Below are 22,406 nucleotides of genomic sequence, written 5' to 3' on the forward strand. Positions count from 1 at the left end.
GCGACACTCCAGAAAATAAAAAAAATACTTCCTGCTGCCAACTCAAATTCCGTGGAGGCATATGTGTGAATAAATGAGGCAGGCATAGGATCAACATGGAATTCCCAGGTCTGAAATAAATGAAACTTTTTTTAATTCTAAAGAAGTTCTTATCCAATTATTCAGAGATTTGGAGGTGTATTTATTTTAAGGATTTTTCATTGCACATAAGGATTGCAAGAATGCTGGGGTTTCCTATGTGACTCATTTGCAAGCCCTTATGTCCATCGTCCATCTGCTCCCCAGGCTCTGGCCCCTATCCTTAGATTGCCTGCTTGCTTCCTTATTTCTTTCCTTCTTTCTTCCTTTTCTAGGATAAAGGATGTAGTTAAACTGGAATAAAGACTATGCAAAGGAGAGCAATGTACCGGAGCCCAGTGTGCTTGGAGTATTTTAATACATTTTCAAATGCAAATGGCAAGTAGTCCTCTAGAAAGAATATAAGTTTAAAATGAGGGGGCAGGAGCCAAGGCTGCCAAGATAAAAAATGCAACATACATCAAATAAAATACTGACCAGTGTAAATACACTGAATTTATGAATTCATTAACAGTAGTAGTGGTTTTTGAATACTTATAAACGTTTAAAGGATTTTAAATGCATTTTTTTTTTCATGCCATGTGTTTCTGAAAGAGACTTGTTAGCCTCTGGGGAAAAAATTAAATGTGCATTATGGTCTTCACGAAAAGCATAAAGAATAGATCTCTGTTTCTATTAGGAAAGAATGCTTCTCCTGCCTTCCTGGACTTGCTTGCTAACAGAAGTGATGGATGTATTTCGTAGTCTCTAAGTCCCTCTACCAAGGCCAGCTATTGTTCAATTCAGTGATTTGTCACTTAAAATATTGGTTTCAACCCATTTAAACAAAATGGATGCAATAACTTTTTTCTTTACAGTGGCCCTATGACTTCGAGTGGTGTGAGGAGAGGAGGGCTCAAAAGAACACCCTTAAGGGTTAAAGAGAGGAGCATCCATGAGTTTCTTCTTCCTGATGTTCCTTGGTGTATCCTTAGAGAAACTTGAAAACCCAGAGTTCCTTTCAAGATAAAAAAGCTCACATAACTTTATTCTTTAAAGCAGTAATATGTCTCAGTTACATTTAGATACAGTACAAGAAATAATAAAATAGCACCTGTGAATTTTTTTAGTGGATTGTAAAGAATCTTAACTACTTTATCTTCCCCATTTTTTTTTTCTTCTTCACCTCCCTAAACAAAGAAAACAGATTACTCTCACTTCCACTCCTACCTGGTCTCCAGGGGCCTGATTTTCATGCGAACAGCCCTGAGGGAATAATCTGCACCTCTGAAGGGGACCCAGACCACTCCATTTTCAATCTCATAAGGACTGTTGTTCCTTGGATCATAGGAGCCCCCAGGGTAGTAGATGCCATTGAGATTGGCCGCTTGGCAGCTGTTGTACCACCAGCCTCCTCCGTAGACTTCTGCACAGTTCTCTTCCCACTGGTCTGCATCCCTGTCGTACGTGCTGAACTGCATGCCCGCGTGAGAGGTATACTCTGTTCCTTCCTCTGCAGAACCCTCCACCAGAGCATCCCCTGCTGTGCCCTCGTAGGAGGAGACCTGCAGGGCATAGCCCTCTGCCTCAGAGCCTACCCTCAGGTGATATTCCGCATAAGCCTGGTTCCCAGCCCAGTCCTCTAATTCAACCCGAAGGACAGAGGCCCTCAGGGTTAGTAAGTGGAGGTGTTCATTGCCTAGCCAGAACTCGCCTTCCCCCTTGTCATCCAGGCTGCCGAAACCTCTCTTGTAGTCTTGCCAGGTCCGGTTAAAATTCAGTGATCCATCCATTCTCTGCTGGATCAAAAGCCATCCTCCCAGACTGGTCTCTTGATCACAATAAACAGAAAAAAGCTTACTGGATCCCGGTAGCTTGATATTGAAAATACCACTTTGGGCACCTGAAGGATGTGTTTGGAGGACATCATCACAGTCTAAAAAAAAAATTAAGCTGGTTGGAAGAACTTATTCTCATTTAACTTTACAAAGATAGGCATGGCCCAGATTAAATGAAGACAGGAAGATACTGGCTTTCTTTTCCTTCCTTCCTTCCTTCCTTCCTTCCTTCCTTCCTTCCTTCCTTCCTTCCTTCCTTCCTTCTCTCCATGGGGAAAGGACACACTTACACTGGGATGAAACTCATGCAAGTGAGTGACATTTATACCTATAAATTGCAAAGGGGATTTTCTCCAATGGATTTGAAATTTTACTTGCCGGTACTGATAACAGCAAGTAACCACCAAAGATATCTAGGCATCATTTGGTCGTAATATAACTTGTTTTTAACCTGATCTCAATGTCAACTGAGACACACACTAAAAATACGATTAATGAATTGGGTGACAGTTGCAAGAGCACACATTTTGAATAGCGAAAGAATTTGGTTAGACAAACTTGAAATGGAATTTCGGAGGGATTCATTCATTCATTTGACATGCATTTATTGAGTGATGACTCTCTGCACTGTTGGGCATTTAGGAATACACATGATAGACAAAACCCTTGCCCTCATGGAACTTACAGTCTAGTCCCCAAACACAAACAAACAAAAGGTGTAATTTCTATAAAGTGTCATAGAGGGCTAGGAAAGAGGTTCAAGGTGCCATGGGAGGCATTGCAAGAATAGAGAACTTAGTCTAGGGGGTCAGGGAAGGCTTCCCCAAAGGAGAAGTGCGGATACCTCTGGCAGGGCGAGCTTTAGCATGGCCTCTTTTGATGCTATATTCTCCTCTGAAGATTTCACGTTCTGCTTCCGTTCCGGCCTCACCTGCCCCTTTATAGCTCTTGCTTTCAAATGCGGAGTCTCCTCTGTTGTAAGTCGTACTACTGGTCACAAATTGTTTGCTGTGACTTGAAGTTTTACCACTGGAAGGGAACTCAGGTGTCCCTATGTTTGTGAATATGTCAGAATCTGAGCCCATAATGTGGGTCTTATGTTCAAACTCTTTACGCGAGGGTAAAAGTATACCTGGAGGTGTTTTGACAATTGAGGTGCCAAAGAAACGCTCTAGATCAGGGTGCCTAGCATGGAGATCATCTAGGCTGCCAGCAAAAGTATGGGATAAGTCACCACAATCAGAACCATCTTCGGAGTTTACCACTTCTTTTGTCACTTCTTTGCGACCATCTGGACCTATAACGGTCTTAGTAACAGTTTTAGAGCATGCGTGACGAGTGGTGGTTGTGCTACCAGAGGTGACCTTCTCATTACCAATAAGAAGCTCTTTCTCTCCTTTAGAAGTGACCAGTTTACCTGTGTGGAACTCATTCTTTAACCCTGGAGTCACACTTCCTGACACCTCTTCAAATGTCCCCCACTCTGGGTTGGTAGGCCTGGTGTTCCCATGCCCTACGCTACCTGGCCTAAAGCTTTCGGAGTCAGAACTTCCAGAGCTCCAAGTGCCAGTACTGCCCGGTCCAGTGTTGCCAGGCCCGGTGCTCCCGGAGCTCCAAGTGCCAGTACTGCCCAGTCCAGTGTTGCCAGGCCCGGTGCTCCCGGAGCTCCAAGTACCGGTACTGCCTGGTCCAGTGTTGCCAGGCCCGGTGCTCCCGGAGCTCCAAGTACCGGTACTGCCTGGTCCAGTGCTGCCAGGCCCGGTGCTCCCGGAGCTCCAAGTACCAGCACTGCCAGGCCCAGTGCTGCCAGGCCTGGTGCTCCAAGTACCAGCACTACCAGGCCCAGTGCTGCCAGGCCTGGTGCTCCCAGAGCTCCAAGGACCAGCACTGCCAGGTCCAGTGCTGCCAGGGTTCCAAGTGCCAGCACTTCCAGGGGTGGAGCTCCCAGGGTTCCTGGGGCTTTCAGGCACTGATCCTGTTCCATGAGATGGAGTATCTCCTCGGGCATTCCCATCTCTATCAAGCCTCTCTAGAGTCATTTTCATCTGCTTCATTTCCATGAGTGCCTTCCACTCCAGAGGGGCCTCCTGAAGCTGGCTCTTGTAGTCCCCAGGAAGCATATTTGGAGCTGGGCTCGTTTTTAGCAGTGGTAAGTATTGCCTGTCTTTAGGTGGAAGTAAGTCTTTGGCAATGACTTGTTCAAGTTGCTTCTGTTGATCTTCATAGTACTTTAGATCTGTCCTACGCTCTAAAGCCCTACTGCATGACCCTTGGCAAGATCGGATCTTAATATCAATGTCCACCTAGAGAGAAGGGGAGAAAGGTATAGAAAAGAGGTTGATATAAATTAAAAAATATATGCTTATTAAGTTCTTAGCAGAACTGAACTGGGTTCATTTCTCTGACTTGGAGACCTACCAATCAATACTCTTATTTTTCATGTATGTCATGCCCTCAGTGGAAGAGACATTAGGTTTTGTAAAGTTAGGCCAGATAAGCAATAGGAGCTATTTGGATTCATCTTAGCCTTAAAATAGATCAAGAGTAAGATGCTATTCCCTCTGAAAGGAAGCACTGATGAATTGATCCTTAGTGAGACTACGACTAGAGGTCCAGAGGCATGGCCTTGTCAGGGCTTTGGAACAAGACAAGCGGGGACCTAATATTTCCTTTAGAAATGTACTAACTGTGTATCCTTGGAAAATTTACTTATATCACTGAGCTTTTTTTTCTTCATCTGTAGAGTGGGGGAAATAATACCTGCTTTGTAGGTGCATAATGGATGTAACACTTTGCTCTACATACAGTAGGCCTTCGGTGAATGACTATCGCCTTCCTTTACCCTGCTGTTCAAAGACAAGGAAATCTGATGTCACAGCCACATACTTGCTTACCTCTAGTCGTTTCATATCTACCAGCTGATCCCTGACATTTTTCTGTAGAAGGTGGATGTGTTGTACTTGTTCTAGGACTTTGCGCCTCAGGATCTCAATTTTGCTTCTCAGATCTTCTGACACTTGGCTATATGTATTATCATTATCTGGAAAAAAAAAAAAAGGAGTATGGATAGTGAAGGAACAGCTAAGTGATTTGCTTATAATAGCTAGCAAAAGAAGGAAATTTGTTCATAAATATCCTTTCCCTTTTAATAACAATTTGTTCTCTGGACACTTTATTTGTTAGTTCCCAATCTAATAGGCATTTGATGTTTGGACAATGTTATATTCTTTAGTCATCCATAGCGTCAGTTAAGATTGTCTACTAGCAATTAGTAACCCAAATAAATGCGGAAGAAATTTCTTTGGAATTTTAAAGGTATAATTAGGAGATTAAATGTGATTGCATTTCAACTATTTCATCATATCCTTAACCTTAACCATCATATCCTTAAACATATTGCTAAATAATATGATAACATACTTAAACATCGTCTTGGATTTTCTGAGTTTTCCCTCCTACCTATAGATCTGAAATTGTTCCTGAGATTTTCTTTTTTCAGGTCAATAGGATCACTCTCCTGCCATTGCTGTTGCATTGTTGATTTTAAATTAGTCAAGTGTCCCCTAAAGGTATAAAGAGTCAAAGCTTCTGGAGCTAGGCCATCACTAAACTTGCTTCCCATTCCAAGAGCAAATCCAGTGTTTCCTAGTCCTAATGAGACTTAGTCATAGTTCTGTGAGGAATACAGAGCATGATTCTATATCTTAAATTGAAAAAAACAAAACATGAACAGCCTGATGGAGTTTGTAAACTGAACTCCCAGCCTCATCACATGATAGCTTTGTGTCTTCGAGTAAGTCCCTTGATCTCTCAGTTTTCTCCATCCTCTATAAGACAGAAACAAGATCTACTCAAAAGGCTTTGCTCATCTTATTTTCAGTATATACTCTTAAAAAAGAACACACATAAATTCTAGTCTTCAATACAAAGTTCAGACTTAATTTTGTGACTTGAAACAATTTTTTTTTAAAAAAAGATTATTTATTCCTGGGAGACAGAGAGAGAGAGAGGCAGAGACACAGGCAGAGGGAGAAGCAGGCTCCCTGCGGGGAGCCCGATGTGGAACTCGATCTCAGGACCCTGAGATCACACCCTGAACCAAAGGCAGATGCTCAACCTCTGAGCCACCCAGGTGTTCCATGACTTTAAACAATTCTAAACTGACTGTTTTTAATTCTAAACTGACCTTTTTAATGTTCCTTTTACAAAAAGCAAGCCCCTCCTTAAAATTCAGGGTATCGTGAAGGCATGTGTTTCTTTTTTTTTTTTTTTTTTTTTTTTTTAATTTTTTTTTTTTTTTTTATTTATTTATGATAGTCACAGAGAGAGAGAGAGAGGCAGAGACACAGGCAGAGGGAGAAGCAGGCTCCATGCACCGGGAGCCCGACGTGGGATTCGATCCCGGGTCTCCAGGATCGTGCCCCGGGCCAAAGGCAGGCGCCAAACCGCTGCGCCACCCAGGGATGTGTTTCTATCTTAAGTACTTTGGAATACAATTGGAAGTTGCCATAAGGAGACAGTGTATTTATTTAGGGCCTTGGTTGTTTCTCTGTTGTGCGCTATAAAGTCAAAGCCCAGATGTTACTACTTACTGTTGGCAGTGGCAAAATCCCCTCTCACAAGTTCCATTATATTCGTTGTCAATGAACTAGAGTCCTTATTGTTCTTCTGATAGTCAAAGAGTGAGTTTTTGAGCTTATTTATTCTGTTTGTAAAATCTTGATTGACTTCATCGATTAACCCTTTCATCCTGCAGCCAGAAGGGCATTTGTAGTTCTGGAAGGGAAGGGGAAAATTATATTAAAGCCTCTATCTTGAATCCAGCACAATTTTAAAAGTTTCCATGTGGCTCCCATTGCCCTCCCCCAACATCCTCTGATCATCTATTGACTTAAAAGTGGTTTGAGAGAACTAGTCATAGAGAAATTCTGGAATGAAGGTCCACTTAACCATAAAAATAGGCTCCACAAAATCTTGAAGCCATAATACTCAGGTTCCTGGCATTTGCTGGAACATGCAACTAAAATCCAAGCTATCAATCCCACTAATGACCCAGGGTTTGGGAGGTAATTTAAATAGTGCTCTCATGGTGAGGCTACTTTCCAATTGTCTTTTTTAATTTGGCATGTAATGAGTTATTAGATTATTACCCTTTGGAAAAGTTTTCTGTGACTTACTGGGTCAGTTTGTGCACAATTCTAGCACCACAGGGGAGGATTATCCCCCTCCCTATGCCCATTGCTCACCCAGTCTTCATCGGAACAGAAGGGCCAGTCTGTCTCCTTGCAGGCAGATTGCTGTCTTTCCACAATTCTTGGGCCACGTACACCTCCTCCTTCGGCTATAAATTCACCTTCCTTGGAATTTGTGGTCTTTACGGATTCATTCATACACACGAAAGAGAACAGCATTAGGCAGAGATTAAGAGATTAATTTTAAGAGCAGCAGCTCTGGGGCCTCTGCAAGCTTCATTTTTCTTACATTTTGATTGAAAATCCGAATACCTACTTCATGGAGTTTTATGAATTGAAGGAGACAGGGTATAGACATTTTTTAACTGTGTTGGACACGAAACAAGCATTTAATGAAGCTAGGTGTCTTAAAGGATTTATTATAGAAGAGAAAATATTTGAATCAACAAAAGTAATTAAAATTTACCTTTTCATTTTCAGTAATGTCTGGAGATGGAAGGGTATTTGGAAAATTCAGAGTTCTTTCTCCTATAATTTCTGTTTTAGTAGGACCAAACCTATACTACCTTAGTTTAATTTTTCTCTACTTCAAGTTTCTACTTCGGTCTTATGGGTCCGTAATTTGAGCAAGAACATACCAAGGATACAAATGTGGCCAATAAGGACTGGAAAATGCTTTTGAGGTTACCCGCTCATGTAATAATGTCCTTTTATAATTTTAATAATTATAATTTTAATTATAAAAGAATTTTAATATTTTAATATTCCTTTAATATAAAGGAATTATAAAGGAAATTTTAATAATTTCCTTTTGCAATGCAAAAGAGTAGACTGAAAGAAAAATAATGGACTGACAACTTTTTTTGAGCACCCTCTATTCAGAAATACAGATTTTTAAAAAAATTTCTATTGTGACCTATGAAGTGAAATAGGACATAAAAATAATCTTCCAATTAGACTTTACATCCTAATAAATCAAGATAAGTTTTAAGTTTTAGCTATTTTTATTTTGTATCACTAACATACCAAGGATTTTTGCTATGACTATTTTAATCTCGGATAGTTTATTCTTTTTGTTTGTTTGTTTTTAAGTACTCTCTATGCCCAGTAGGGACTCAAACTCACAACCCAGAGATCAAGAGTCACATCCTCTACCGACTGAGCTAACCAGGTACTCCCTTGAATAGTTTATTCTTATAATTTTTTTTTAGTTTATTCTTATAATTACCTAATATTTGCTGTCTCATTTTTTTAAAGTATCCTAACAATAAAAATAATAATAATAAATAAATCAGCAATTAAGGACAGTTTATTTAAAGGAACAAGTACAATATCTTTAAGAAATAAAATTATAAATTCAAACATACTTCAGAATAAAATGGCACAACAATAAAAATAGGCAAAATTCAATACTTATGTCAATAAGGGAGAGATATCCAACATATCATGTTAGTAAATGATGTTAGTCTTCCAAATTTTTTACTTATTAGTTTACTATAAGGAAGAATATTAGGTTAGAAAACCTCTTTAGTTCTTTTGCTCTGATAGTAGGATTTATGAGTGGTGAAGGGAAAGAAAAAAATTGGAATAATTCATATCCTGAAAGTAATTGAGTTTCTTAAACATATTTATCATGTTTTTATAAGATCTAAGGGTTTCGAAAGCATCTTGAATGAGGTTTCTCTTCTATAGGTCTCTGGAGTCAAACTTTAGAAATTATAGCAATATTTAGTAATTATTTTAAAAGATTCCTTCCCACAAAAAGGATATTGCCTTCTCAATTAATGTCTCCCAACTATGTAATATGTAATAAAATATTGTTTTAGATGTTTTCAAAGACAACTAATTTGCTTTTCTTTAAAAACACACACCCACACCCACAAACAACCTTTCAGAAAACTACATTAAACCACTGTTCTGCTTATTATGGACAACTAGCAATAAATTAATCATTAGATTTTTAAAATTCTCATCAGAAGAATGCTTTTTTTTCTGTTAGCTAGCATGAACTATCCCAAGGCTTTATTGGAACAAAGATGGCAAAGATTTCTTCCCTCAAAACAAATAAACAATGTTGTAAGGCTGAATTACAGATACCAAAGCTTCCCCTGTGAATTTCTATTCATTGGTCCAGTTAAGTCTCCCTCTTACTCCTGAGGTGTCAGACTCATCTAGGAACTTGCCTCCATGGCCTAGAGCTTATAAAGTCAACAGTGTGCAAGGACAAACTTAAGACTGACTCAGACCTGCAAGCGTTTTGCAGAATGAACACCAGAGAGAAAGCAAGAAGAGAAAGTAAAGGCGGCCATACCCAGACTGTGCCCACCACACTCAGGACCAGGCACAAGATCTTCGCAGAAAACATCTTTTTTAAGGGTGGAGCTCGCTCTTGAGGAGCACTCCAGCTGAAAGAAAGGAAGACTGCCTCCACTCTTAGTTCCTATCCTTTTTAAATCTGCAAGGAGGTTTGATTAATCATTATCTTTGTCCTGTTTAGACAGTCAACATGCGCTCTACAACCCTTGCTGCTTCTCTAAGGATGGTGCCCCAGAATTTCTTGCTCAATTCCCCCATGCTTGTTTGCTTTTGATAAGCTGTTGCAAAGGTACCTTGGGGCAATTCCAGGACAACCTCACATTCCAGGAACAGGATGACTTTAGAAATGCAAGAGGAAAACATAGGAAGATGTACCCCTGCTCGAGTACTTGGAGTACTTGAGACAATATGGAGGGTGGCTGAGGCAGGCTAGCAGTAGCCCACTGCAAACAGAGATTTGGCAAATATTTCACTTTGTGTAGGAATTATGGTTGGATGATCTGACTTTTTAAAAATGACTGTGGTGGGGGCACCTGGGTGGCTCAGGTGGCTGAGCATCTGACTCTTACTTTCGGCTCAGGTCATGATCTCAGGGTCCTGGGATGGAGCCCTGCTTCTGGCTCACTGCTCAGCAGGGAGTCTGCTTCTCCCTCTTCTGCTGTCCCTCCCCCTCTTCATAAATAAATAAATAAATAAATAAATAAATAAATAAATAAATAAATATTCAAAAAATGACAGTAGTGATAGGCTGACCCTGAAGTCCTTCTATAAGTTACCTTGAATGGATTCTTTTCCTCTATCCAATATGATGAAGACAGTAGACCCTGGAGCCAAACATCTAATGTTCATAATCTCAATTACACCATTTCCCAGCTCTGTGCTTTGGGGCAAATTACATGTTTTTATGAAGAACAAATGAGTTGATCTTTGTAAAGCCCTTAGAGCAGTGATTGCCACGTAGGAAGTACTCAGTGAGTGTTAACAACTATTAGAGAACATAAAGTGCCATGAAAAAATACCATTTCTTTCCTGTGTCTATGTCTTTGGACATGCCAGTCTACTTTCTCTGCTTTTCATCTTCATATGAAAACTGTCCCTGGCCAGATCTAGCAAACAAAAAACCAGGATGCCCAGTAAAATTTGAATTTCAGAAAAACGGCAAATACATTTTAATATGTTTTGTCCCATGCAATCTTTGGGACATACATATACTAAAAAGTGCTATCAGAAATGCATATTTAACTGTGCATCTTGTAATTTTCTGGCAAACCTACTTTGCCTCAAATTCTGGTCCCTATGTGAAGTCATTTCTGATAATAGTAATACCTAATACTTATTGAGTGTTTGCTAAGTGCCACGGAGTTTGCTAGACACTTTACATCATACCTTATTCCATCTCTCCAATTAAAAGCAATCTCTTGCTCTTCCATACTTCTTTAGACCATGTACCACTCATGGCATTTACCACTGTAGGAGTACTATCCTTCACTAGATCACAGTGTTGAGAATGGACATATTTTAATTGGTCTTTCTGTTGTCCCAAAAGCATGGGCCCTCACTGAGCAAGAAAACATGAGGGCAAAGTTGACCCGCCATGCCCTCAGGCGCTATAGGCATGTGAAGCTTGCTGTAAGTGCATGAAAGTCCTGGTACAAGGCAGCACCCTCCTTCACTGCTTGCTCTATGGAAGGTTTTGATCAAGCTCACTCCTGATGTTGCTTTCTTGGATTTCTAGAGGCAGCTGCAAAAGGGAACCCTAGAGCCCATCCAGGTTCTGGAAGACAGAGATTCCATGGAAAGTTGAGTTATTCTCAATCGGCAGTGACTAAACTGGCAAAATGCCAGGCATGGATAGAAACTTGAGGGAGGCCTGACCTCTTCAGGTGACTTTGTCTGCTCGCAGGAAGTGTTCCTCTTGGGAAGTGAACACAGTATATGGAAGATGCTCCTAGGGAGTAACCTGGTGGGCTTCAGGTGATTCGGTTGAACATAATCGAATTCAAAGTAAGTTAACAGAAAACAGTTTGAACAGAAAGCATTCATTTGGTGGAATGCCCCAGTTCTGAGCCACATCAAGGCATTTCCAAGGTACTATCTTTAGCTTTTCTTATTGCTGTTCCATGATTCCCTCAAGAATCTGTACATCAAAAAACCAGGATGCCCAGTAAAATTTGAATTTCAGAAAAATGGCAAATACATTTTAATATGTTTTGTCCCATGGTACCTGGGTGGCTCAGTGGTTGAGTGTCTGCCTTTGGCTCAGGTCCTGATCTTCGGGTCCTGGGATCAAATCCCACATGGGACTCCCTGCGAGGAACCTGCTTCTCCCTCTGCCTGTCTCTGCCTATCTCTCTGCATGTCTCATGAATAAATAATTTTTTTTTTTTTAAAGAATCAGTACATCCAAGTCTTTTCTCAAACGGTATCTCCTCAGAGACGCCTTCTTGGACCAGCTTACTTACAGAACAGCCATACCATTAACAAAGTTTTGTTTCTCTTCATATTTTATCATATATTTTATCACGTCATGTATTTATCCCTTCATATTTTATCACATTATCAAGAAAATGTATATTTTGGGAAGTTATTTGTTTGTGTCCCCCTAAACTAAGCTTCATGAGACCAAAGCACACTGCCTAGTACAAGATTAGGCATAGAGGGGCATCTGGGTGGCTCAGTCGGTTAAGTGTTTGCCTTCAGCTCAGGTCACCACCCCATGTGGGGCTCCCTGCCCAGCAAAGTCTGTTTCTCCCTCTGCCCCTCCCCCAACTCGTGCTCTCTTGCACACATTCTCTCTCTCTCTCAAATAAATAAATAAGATCTTAAAAAAAGATCAGGCCTAGAGTAAACACTAATAAGTATTTGTTGGAGGAATGAAAGGCTGTCACAGTGGCAGCACAGTACAGTGGAAGAAGAATGGCCTTTGCAGAGAATGGGATCTGGATTCTAGCTAAGTCACATAGATTTAGCCAAACTTGCTTTTTTGAGCAAGTTTACTTATCTGTGAGATGAGGATGGCAATATTTATCTTGCAGGGTTCCTGTGAGAATTATATAATATGGCACATAACTTGGATATACACATTAGAAGACCCAGAAATGGTCATTTTTGTTGTTCCTAGAATGTCCCAGTGCCACAAAATTGAAAGTTCCCATGTCTTCTCTCCAGTGCCAGAATTCTGTAACTAGGAATTTTGTGTGAGGCGTTCTTTTGGCCTGACCCTGCAGGACTGAACCCTACCAGGCTGGGCCCTCCCTCCCATGAACAAGCTGTATTATAACCTATGGAGAAGTAGGTTTTGTCTAGCCGGGAATCCAAGAGATGAACAGGAGACAAATAATACAAGGAGTATCATTTTTTAAAAGCATGTGACATAGGGATCCTGGGTGGCTCAGCAGTTTAGCACTGGCTTTCAGCCCAGGGGTGATCCTGGAGTCCCAGGATCAAGTCCCACGTCGGGCTCCCTGCAGGGAGCCTGCTTCTCCCTCTGCCTGTGTCTCTGCCTCTCTCTCTCTCTCTCTGTGTCTTTCATGAATAAATAGTAAAATAAAATATTAAAAAAATAAAAGCATGTGACAATAAGGTTATTTTTACAAGTATAAAATTGTGGGGGAAAGTCTGAGAAATTTCCAGTTTCTTAAACCACAATCTCTAAATAGTATTGTATTTTTCCCAGAGATGACTATATCCTAATTTTTTTAAGCTCCAATGAGAGAAATGGTTCATTTATTTATCCTTTTGAAGTTAATAATATATTCCACAAATTACAATTATTTAATTGCAGAGATCCATGTATTTGTGATGCAGTAATATTTGGCAGGACTGAAATGGTATATAATGTATGTAAAAAGAATAGAAATTCTGTAGCTATAATTATGTTTCAGTTTTAAACTGTGTCTACCCATCAAAACTTATGCATGAAGAGTAAAATACATATCCAGTCATCTAAATATTTGCCATTGTGTCAACATAACTTATAAATAAAAACAAAACAAAACAACCCCTCCGGCTTTCTTTTGAATGGGATATTTGTCCTTCTCTGGGCTGCATTCCATGGAAGTAGGAAAACGTTCCTTTCTTTACCCATTTATTTTAAATGTATTGAATTCTGAGAGAGTTCGCTTATTTATTTGTTTAAATGTAACAACCATTTATTGCATGTCTACTATTTGTCAGCCCTGCATGCTATGCTCTTGAAATAGAAAGGCAAATGATGCATGTATAGTTTTGTATCTTCACGTTGCTTAAAATTGGTGAGCAAGGGCAGCCCGGGTGGCTCAGCGGTTTAGCGCCGCCTGCAGCCCAGGGCGTGATCTTGGAGACCCAGGATCGAGTCCCACGTCGGGCTCTCTGTATGGTGCCTGCTTCTCCCTCTGCCTGTGCCTCTGCCTCTCTCTCTGTTTCTGTCTCTATGAATAAATAAATTTAAAAAATCTTTAAAAAAAATTGGTGAGCAAATCAAATACGTATGCCACCAAGAAGGTAAACCACATAAAATTGCATTTTTGTAGATCCAAATGATGAATACCTGCAATTTCATATGGTTTAACCTAATGCAAAACATTAGAAAAAATTCTGTGATGTATATTCAAAGTACTGTTGAAACACAGAGCAGAGAATCTTTTCTGTATTACTTTCTATTACATTTCATATAAAATATTTCTTAAAATATCACACTTAATTCAGGTCTAAAAAATGCAAGATGTTTCTGAAAAATATTCACTCTATGTTTTTTTTTTTTTTTTAAGATTTTATTTATTTATTCATGAGAGACACAGAGAGAGAGAGAGAGCCAGAGACACAGGCAGAGAGAGAAGGCTCCATGTGGAGAGCCCGATGTGAGACTCAATCCCAGGTCTCCAGGACCAGGCCCTGGGAAGAAGGCAGCGCTAAATCACTGAGCCACCGGGGCTGCCCTCACTCTATGTTCTAGCATAAATCTATATGAATCTGTAATTTTATTATTGTCCTAATAAAAAAGAAGATAATGGCGCTTTGACAGGACATGTTTTTTTTTTTTTTTGACAGGACATGTTTTATCAAAACAATGTTAAATGCACAGTTAGAAAGTACTAAAATTAATTTCTAAAATTTGAGATGCCTCAATTATGAAAATTTCGGCAATTCTGGTACAGTCTCTTTCAGGGCCTCTGACTCAGGTCTTACAGCAGAGACTAAATCTATAAAGGATTCACTGGGAAACAATGGGAAGGCTACTTAGTTTTGTGTATCTGATTTTCTCTATTTGTCTCCTGCATTCAAGGGTATTGCAAAAGTTGTTTTTTAACCAAGCTGTTTACTGTGAAAGGTGAATGAGTGGTTGATGATATATGTAAGAGTAACTAATGGGACTTTTACTTTCAGAACTCATCAGTACCCTGATGGTTCCAGATGGTTTCCCTGGAAGTTATAGCTCTAGAGAAAAGATGGGAATTTCCTTAAACATACAGAAATGAGTCTGAACTGGATTTACAAAACTGAGGAGGGAGAAAAAAATGGTTTCCTCGATCTCGTATGTGTCTGTCACACTGCAGTTTTTTTCTTTAATCTACTTATGCAGAAAAGAAATCTATTTTGTTACATTTAAATGGTCTCCAAATTAATAGCCATTTAATGGAATGATTTTTTAGTATTTTTGAAATCAAATTCTAAAACATTCCAAAAATATATTAATAGTTCTCTCTCTCTCTCTCTCTCTCTCTCTCTCTCCCTCCCTCTCTGTCCTGATGCATTATTTTCATGGTCTTCTGCTAAATTTTTCTTTTTTTAATATAGGTTTCATGCCCAATATGGGGCTTGAACTCACGACCTTGAGATCAAGAGTTGGATGCTCTACCAACTGAGCCAGCCAGGTGACCCACTTAAGCACTTTTAATCAGGTTTCCATCAAGTAGTTCTGAATATGTGTGTATGTGACATGTGTGTATGTGTGTGAGAAAAAGAGAGAGGGAGGGAGGAAAAAGAAGGGAGAGGAACAAAGATGGGTAAAAGTGAGGTCCCTATGTTTTTCCCATTGTTTTACTTCTTGTCAATTTTTTTAACTTCTTGTCATTTTTTTTTTCTTTTTTAAAGATTTTATTTATTTATTCATGATAGTCACACAGAGAGAGAGAGACAGAGAGGCAGAGACACAGGCAGAGGGAGAAGCAGGCTCCATGCAGGGAGCCCGACGTGGGATTCGATCCCGGGTCTCCAGGATCGTGCCCTGGGCCAAAGGCAGGCGCCAAACCGCTGCGCCACCCAGGGATCCCTTCTTGTCATTTTTTAACTGTGTTGTCCATTAAATACTTCATTTTCAAGATAAATTAATTATACTTACAATGTGCTTTAGTAAATTTATCAAATTGTTTTGAGCATGCATTAAAATATAAGTGTTATTTTTGAAAGGTAAAACCGTTATACAGATGAATAATTAATTGATGTGTTAATATCAACAACATGGATTCATTCTAGCATCATACAACTTAAGTCCACTAAATTTGGCACACTTTGCTGGTTTCACTGTGGTTCTATTAAAGAGTATAAAACAAGATATATCAGTTGGTACTGATTTAAAATGATATATTAAGGTCTGGGGAAATAGCATTTTTAGGTAACAGACTTTTCACAGCAAGAAATTATATTAAAAGTATGAATAATTTAATTATCAAAATAAATTTCTTTGTGATTCTTATTGGAACTATTTTTTAAAGTATTTATATATTTATTTATTTTTGAGAGAGAGATTGGTGATAGAAGTGAGTAGGGGCAGAGGGAGAGAACCTCAAGCAGATTCCCTGCTGAACATGGGACTGGAAGCAGGGCTCGATCTCAGGACTTTGAGCCGGAAACCCAGTTGGGCACTTAACAACTGAGCCACCCAGGTGCCCCTGGAACCTTTTTTTTTTTTTTAAAGATTTATTTATTTATTTATTTATTTATTTATTTATTTATTCATTCATTCATTCATTCATGAGAGACACAGAGAGAGAGGCTGAGACATAGGCAGAGGGAGAAGCAGGCTCCCTGTGGGGAGGCTGATGCGGGACTCGGTCCCAGAACCCCAGGATCAGGACCTGAACGGAAGGCAGATGCTCAACCACTGAGCCACCCAGGCATCCCAGGAACCTACTTTAAATGGGTCATTCCATAGTAAAACCAAGACATTTTAAAGAATGCTTTTGGGTAAAGTTTTGCTTAGGTAAACAAAAACATACTGAGAATAGCAGCAGAGAAGCCCCAGTTGGAGGACTTTTTACAAAATATCTGACTACTATAGCAGAATATACTCCTCTAAACTGTCAGTGTCAGGAAAAAACAAGGACAGGCTTAGAAACTGTTAAGAAAGTTGATGAAGAAGATGTGGCAACGAAATGTAATGTTATATCCTGGACAGGATCCTAGAACAGAAAAAAGACATTGGTGTAAAAACTGGTGAAAGGGAATAAAGTGTGGCAGTTAGGAAATAGTAACTATTAGAGTTAGTTTCCCGGACTTGACAAATGAATCAGGGTAATATGTTTGCAGGAGAGAAAACTGGGTGATGAGTATATGGAACTCTCTGCAGTATCTTTATAACTTTCTTGCAAAAAAAAAAAAATATATATATATATGATATATATATATCATTATAAAATAAAAGCAAGAATTATTAAAGTTTTAAAATTATATTGCCAAGCTCAACTGGCATTGGATTCAAATCCCATGCAGCAATGCCAATCTTAACAGCAAAATCCAATTTTTTTTTTTTTTTTAATTTCTGAAGCAATTTTCATGTTCTCTCATTTGACTCTTACCACAGCTTTGTGATGTAAGGAGAGCAAATTAGGAAGGAAAACATTGCCAGTCCAAGGTCTCTTAAAGTTAGGTCAATTTTTTTAAAGTCACACTTTAACTATTTGTCCCTGATGATTTGGAAGAGTCCACTTTCATCACAAGAGTGGAATCTATCCATGTTTATTTAGGGGGAGTCAACATTCAGATTTATTTAGGAGGTTTCCCTTCTACCAGAGGTTGTTTTGGGCTTTTGAAGTTGCCAGTAAAAGAAAAGCTGGGTAAGGATCTGGGAAAGGTGGAGGTGGGAGGGTGGGGCAAGAATACTGGAATTGGATTTGGGAAACACCTTTTTGATACAGTTGTAAACCCGATTAAATGTCATGATTCAGAATTTATCTCAGTTTGTTCCTTCAGATATTTCCCAATTAAACTGAAATAAGCAAAAGCTTGAAATTGTGCCAGTCGGCCTTCCCAAAAGTCTTTCAAACCCGATACTGAGAAGTGTTCTACAAGTCAATGGTCAAGTCTACTTTTTAGTACTTGTAAGGGGCCATGGCTACAGGGCCATTTGGACCAAAGTTTATGTTTATCACTGTCTATCTTTATTTTGTTTTCTTTCTTAAGGGAAAAAATATTAATAGTTTTCTGGTATGTAGATCATTGTTGGAGAGTGATTATGATTTATGTGCACTTTCAGGGGATCGATTAAATCTCTGATAATTCCTCTGTCCCAGAATAGCTTGTGAAATCTCTCTCTCAAGAACCAAAATATCAAGGGGCACCTGGCTGACTCAGTTGGAAGAGCTTGCTACTCTTGATCTTGGGGTTGTAAGTTGGAGCCCCACGTTAAGTGTGGAGATTACTTAAAAATAAAATCTTAAAATAAAAGAAAAACCATTAGAAGATTATGTTCTCTGACTATAATGCAACGAATTTAGATATTAATTAAAAATAGACAGATTTAGGGGGCACGTGGGTGGCTCAGTGGTTGAACTTCTGCATTTGACTTGGGTCATGATCCTGGGTCCTGGGATCAAGTTCCACATCAGGCTCCCCACAGGGAGCCTCCTTCTATCTCTGCCTGTGTCTCTGCCTGTCTCTCTGTGTCTCTCATGAATAAATAAATAAAATCACAAGATTTGAAACCAAGTAATATTCACTTTCTTTTTTAAAAAAGTATTTATTTTATAACCCTTGGCTTCAAAAGAAAATCAAGAGAAGTTATAAAGTACTTAGATTAGGGGTAGATCTTAACATAGTGTTGAATGAAAAAGATAGCAAGTACAATGAAGACCTTGGCAGTGTTTCTCAAAGTATTTGCAGTAAAGGACCAGTTTTGTTAAATTTCTAAACAATTAACAGACCTATAGATCCTAAAATGAAATATAAAAATTACTAGAAGAGTAACATTTTTAAAAAGTAGGGATGTATAAAGTATAGGCCCTAACACTTATTATTAGATCCCAAAGATATAAAATTGCAGTTCAGAGAATATAATTTGAGCAAAGATAATATAAGAAAAAAGTTTCTACATGCTAATCAATTTTTCTGCCTATTTTAACATAGACCAGTAACAAAGAATTTGGGAACCAACCAGATAACACTGATTTATGACACAATGCCTTTTATATAATTTAAAAATACATAAACAACAGACCAATTCATGCTTTATAGGAATGCATACCGATAAGCACATTAGATCTATTGGAATGATTGTTTGTTAAGGAGATAGAAAGAAAAGGGACGCCTGGGCGGCTCAGCAGCTGACCATCTGCCTTTGGCCCAGATCATGATCCTGGAGTCCTGGAGTCCTGGGATCGAGTCCCAGATCAGGCTCCCTGCATGGAGCCTGCTTCTCCCTCTACCTGTGTCTCTGCGTCTCTCTGTGTGTGTCTCTCATGAATAAATAAATAAAATCCTTAAAAGAGAGAGAGAGAGAAGAAAAGGAAGTTTGAATAGAAGAGAATCAATCGTCAAGAGAGTGATCCAACACAGATGAGTGAGAATGGTGTTACCAGGATTATGATTAATTCAACCTCTGCCTTTAAGGGAGACACACACACACACACACACACACCAGTCTGCTCCATGTTATTGGTCCCTTTATCAACAGCTTATTATTATCCATCTACTTTATCTCTTCTTACTATCTTTAACTCTCTTTCCTGTACTCTTTTGGAGCTACCTCTAACTGATAAGAAATCATCAGGAAGGGTTGCTTGGGTGGCTCAGCAGTGGTTAAGCATCTGCCTTTGGCTCAGGTCAAGATCCCAGGGTCTTGGTATGGAGCCCCATGTTGGGGTGTGTGTGTGTGTGTTCCTGCTCCAGGTGGGGGGGAGGGCTACCTCTCTCTCTCCCTCTGCCCCTCCACCTACTTGTGCTCTCTCTCTCTCTCTCTCCAATAAGTAAGATCCTTTTAAAAAAAGAAAAGAGGGGATCCCTGGGTGGCTCAGTGGTTTAGTGCCTGCCTTTGGCCCAGGGCCTGATGCTGGAGTCCTGGGATCGAGTCCTCTGTCCGGCTCCCTGTAGGGAGCCTGCTTCTCTGTCTCTGTCTATCATGAATATATAAATTTAAAAAAATATTTAAAAGGGAAAAGAAAAGAAATTATTGGGGAGCTATATTTTCTCCAGGGTTAAGTGTGTACTTTGTTTTTCACTCTTAACAACGGAATAAACAGAAGATACCACAAACCACAAATACCTTGGCTAGTTTATACTGGTTAGAGTGAGTCAAAAAACTTTTAGCTCTTGTAAAGCTCTCAAGGTGTTGTTACCCTCATATTCTTCATTTTGCACTCATTTTCAACCCACCTACAAATCTGAAACATAATCTTTATAACTACTAAGCTTAAAGAGAATTGGGGAAAAAAAAAAAAGCTGCAGCACTTCAGAGGTTTATTTTAAAATCTTGCTATCTGTTCAGTGAACGATCCCTGCAGCTGTTGACTAGGGAACTCGGCCTGTCGTTGCCGTCGGGCCGCGGGACCCAGGGGCATCGGGGGCACCGACAACATGGCGGCGGACCCTCCATCTTGCGGCCCCGCCACCAGCGGCCGCGGAGGACGCGTCCTGGGGGAGGCAGGACCTCTGGGGGAAACCGGACCGCCCCTTGCCCAGACCCCATAGACGGGCATGGGCAGCTATCGCCCCAGGCCCATTCCACCAGTGACCTGCCCTAACACCTACCACCCCGTACAGACACCCAACCCCTTACCCCCCTACAGACCCAGCCCCTTACCCCCCGACAAACCCAACCCCTTACCCCCCCTAGAGACCCAACCCCTTAACCCCCACAAACCCAACCACTTACCTCCCCACAGACCCAGCCCCTTACCCCCCTACAGACCCAGCCCCTTATCCCCGACAAACCCAACCCCTTACCCCCCACAAACCCAACCACTTACCCCCAACAAACCCAACTCTTTACCCCCCTACAGACTCAGCCCCTTACCCCCCGACACACCCAACCCCTTACCCCCTACACACCCAACCCCTTACCCCCCTACAGACCCAACCCCTTACCCCCCACAAACCCAACCACTTACCTCCCCACAGACCCAGCCCCTTACCCCCACACACAGACCCAACCCCTTACTCTCCCACAGACCCAGCCCTTTACCTCCCCTACAGACCCAGCCCATTACCCCCCCACAGACCCAACCCCCTACCCCCCTACAGACCCAGACCATTACCCCCCCACAGACCCAACCCCCTACCCCCCTACAGACCCAACCCCTTACCCCCCTACAGACCCAGCCCCTTATCCCCCCTACAGACCCAGCCCGTTACCCCCCCACAGACCCAACCCCCTACCCCCCTACAGACCCAACCCCTCACTCCCCCTACAGACCCAACCCTTCACCCCCCCAGACCCAACTCTTTATCCCCCCCAGACCCAACCCCTTAGCCCCCCTAGAGACCCAACCCCTTACTCCCCTCCCACCCAACCCTTTACCCCCCTACAGACCCAGCCCATTACCCCCCACAGACCCAACCCCCTACTCACCCTACAAACCCAACCCCTCCCCCCAGACCCAACCCCTTACCCCCCCTACAGACCCAAACCCTTACTCCCCCCACAGACCCAACCCCTTACCCCCCCACCCCCACCCCCGAAAAGCCTGCTAGTGCTCCCCTGGGCACGACTTCCCCACTCTCTCCCCCTGCGGCCTTGAACCCCACTGGGGAGCCTGCCTGGACCAACTTTGGTCTGGCCTCTCTATCCCATTCCACTCCTGACCGGATCAAACTTGAGGGTTGCATGATCTACAGTCATGGCACCAGGACACCTGTACAGGACCTTCCTTTCTGGAAGCTTACTTCTGTAGGTTTTTCAGACTGTGCACATGTGCTTTGCACTTAGCCTTCCTTTTTTGTGCCTTTAGTTCTTTTATGTCTGGGAGAGGGTTGAGTAAGTGATCTATAGCTTGAGCTGTGAAGAAAAATAATTTATTTCTATGAAGATTAAACTCTTTGTTTCCCTTAAAAGTAAAATTTTTTTTTAAGTTTAGCAAAATAATCTTTTCTATTTCTGTTTTATTTGTGGAGACATGATCTAACTGAATCTGGAAGTATTTCTCATGCTTTATTTCTTAATCTGTAGCCCTTTGATATTTACCACTGAATGTTAGTAACTAAACAAATAGGATTTTGTGGTTCATCTGTGTTTCTCTATCTCATTGGGTTTTAAAATTAATTTCAGGGCAGCTCGAGTGGCTCAGCGGTTTAGAGCCACCTTTGGCCCAGGGCGTGATCCTGGAATCCCAGCATCCAGTCCCACATCTAGCTCCCTGGGAGGATCCTGCTTCTCCCCCTGCTGTGTCTCTGCCTCTCTCTCTCTCTCTCTCTGTGTCTCTCATGAATAAATAAATAAAATCTTTAAAAAATAATAAAATAAAATTAATTTTAAATTTGGTATGTACTCAGTATAGCAAATCAAATACAGAGGTATATAAAGAAAAAGTTAGAAGTTCCTTTCTACCAGTCAGCCCCCCTTTAGCAATCAATGCTGGATTATCCAACATGCAGATCAAATATATATTGGGGACACTCACAAAAACAGGGAGCTCCAAAATGTTTTTGAAAAAATATTATAATTGATATTTTAGAAGAAGCACTGGGCAAGTAATCATTGGAAAAATCAGAAAATTTTGGACTTCTTTATATTTATTTTATGTTTTAGTATTAAATCTTACATTAGATTGGTTGGGGAGAATAAATGTGTATAAAGAACGTATACATGCCAAGA

At 40.7% G+C, this 22,406-nt stretch overlaps 1 protein-coding gene and 1 long non-coding RNA gene across 3 annotated transcripts; one reads left to right on the forward strand and one right to left on the reverse strand.

Moving 5' to 3' along the window:
* Positions 1–1,076: 1,076 nt before the first annotated feature.
* FGA (fibrinogen alpha chain) lies at positions 1,077–9,557 on the reverse strand. Its single transcript, XM_025439173.3, has 6 exons — positions 9,399–9,557; positions 7,142–7,267; positions 6,488–6,671; positions 4,790–4,935; positions 2,740–4,198; positions 1,077–1,993 (listed from the first exon to the last, which is right to left on the reverse strand). The coding sequence occupies exons 1-6, from the start codon at positions 9,450–9,452 to the stop codon at positions 1,284–1,286; spliced, it is 2,679 nt and encodes an 892-aa protein (XP_025294958.1). The 5' UTR covers positions 9,453–9,557; the 3' UTR covers positions 1,077–1,283.
* Positions 9,558–14,777: 5,220 nt separating this feature from the next.
* Positions 14,778–22,007, forward strand: LOC125752589 (uncharacterized). Of its 2 annotated transcripts, none has more exons than XR_007402505.1 (3): positions 14,778–14,915; positions 15,179–15,255; positions 21,861–22,007. It is a non-coding gene; the product is annotated as an uncharacterized LOC125752589 (long non-coding RNA). The 2 variants fall into 2 exon arrangements; XR_007402504.1 differs by lacking the exon at positions 21,861–22,007 and adding an exon at positions 15,476–15,871.
* The last annotated feature ends 399 nt before the right edge of the window (positions 22,008–22,406 follow it).

Source organism: Canis lupus, chromosome 15 (assembly GCF_003254725.2).
Source record: "Canis lupus dingo isolate Sandy chromosome 15, ASM325472v2, whole genome shotgun sequence".
In the NCBI taxonomy this organism is placed as follows: Eukaryota; Metazoa; Chordata; class Mammalia; order Carnivora; family Canidae; genus Canis; species Canis lupus.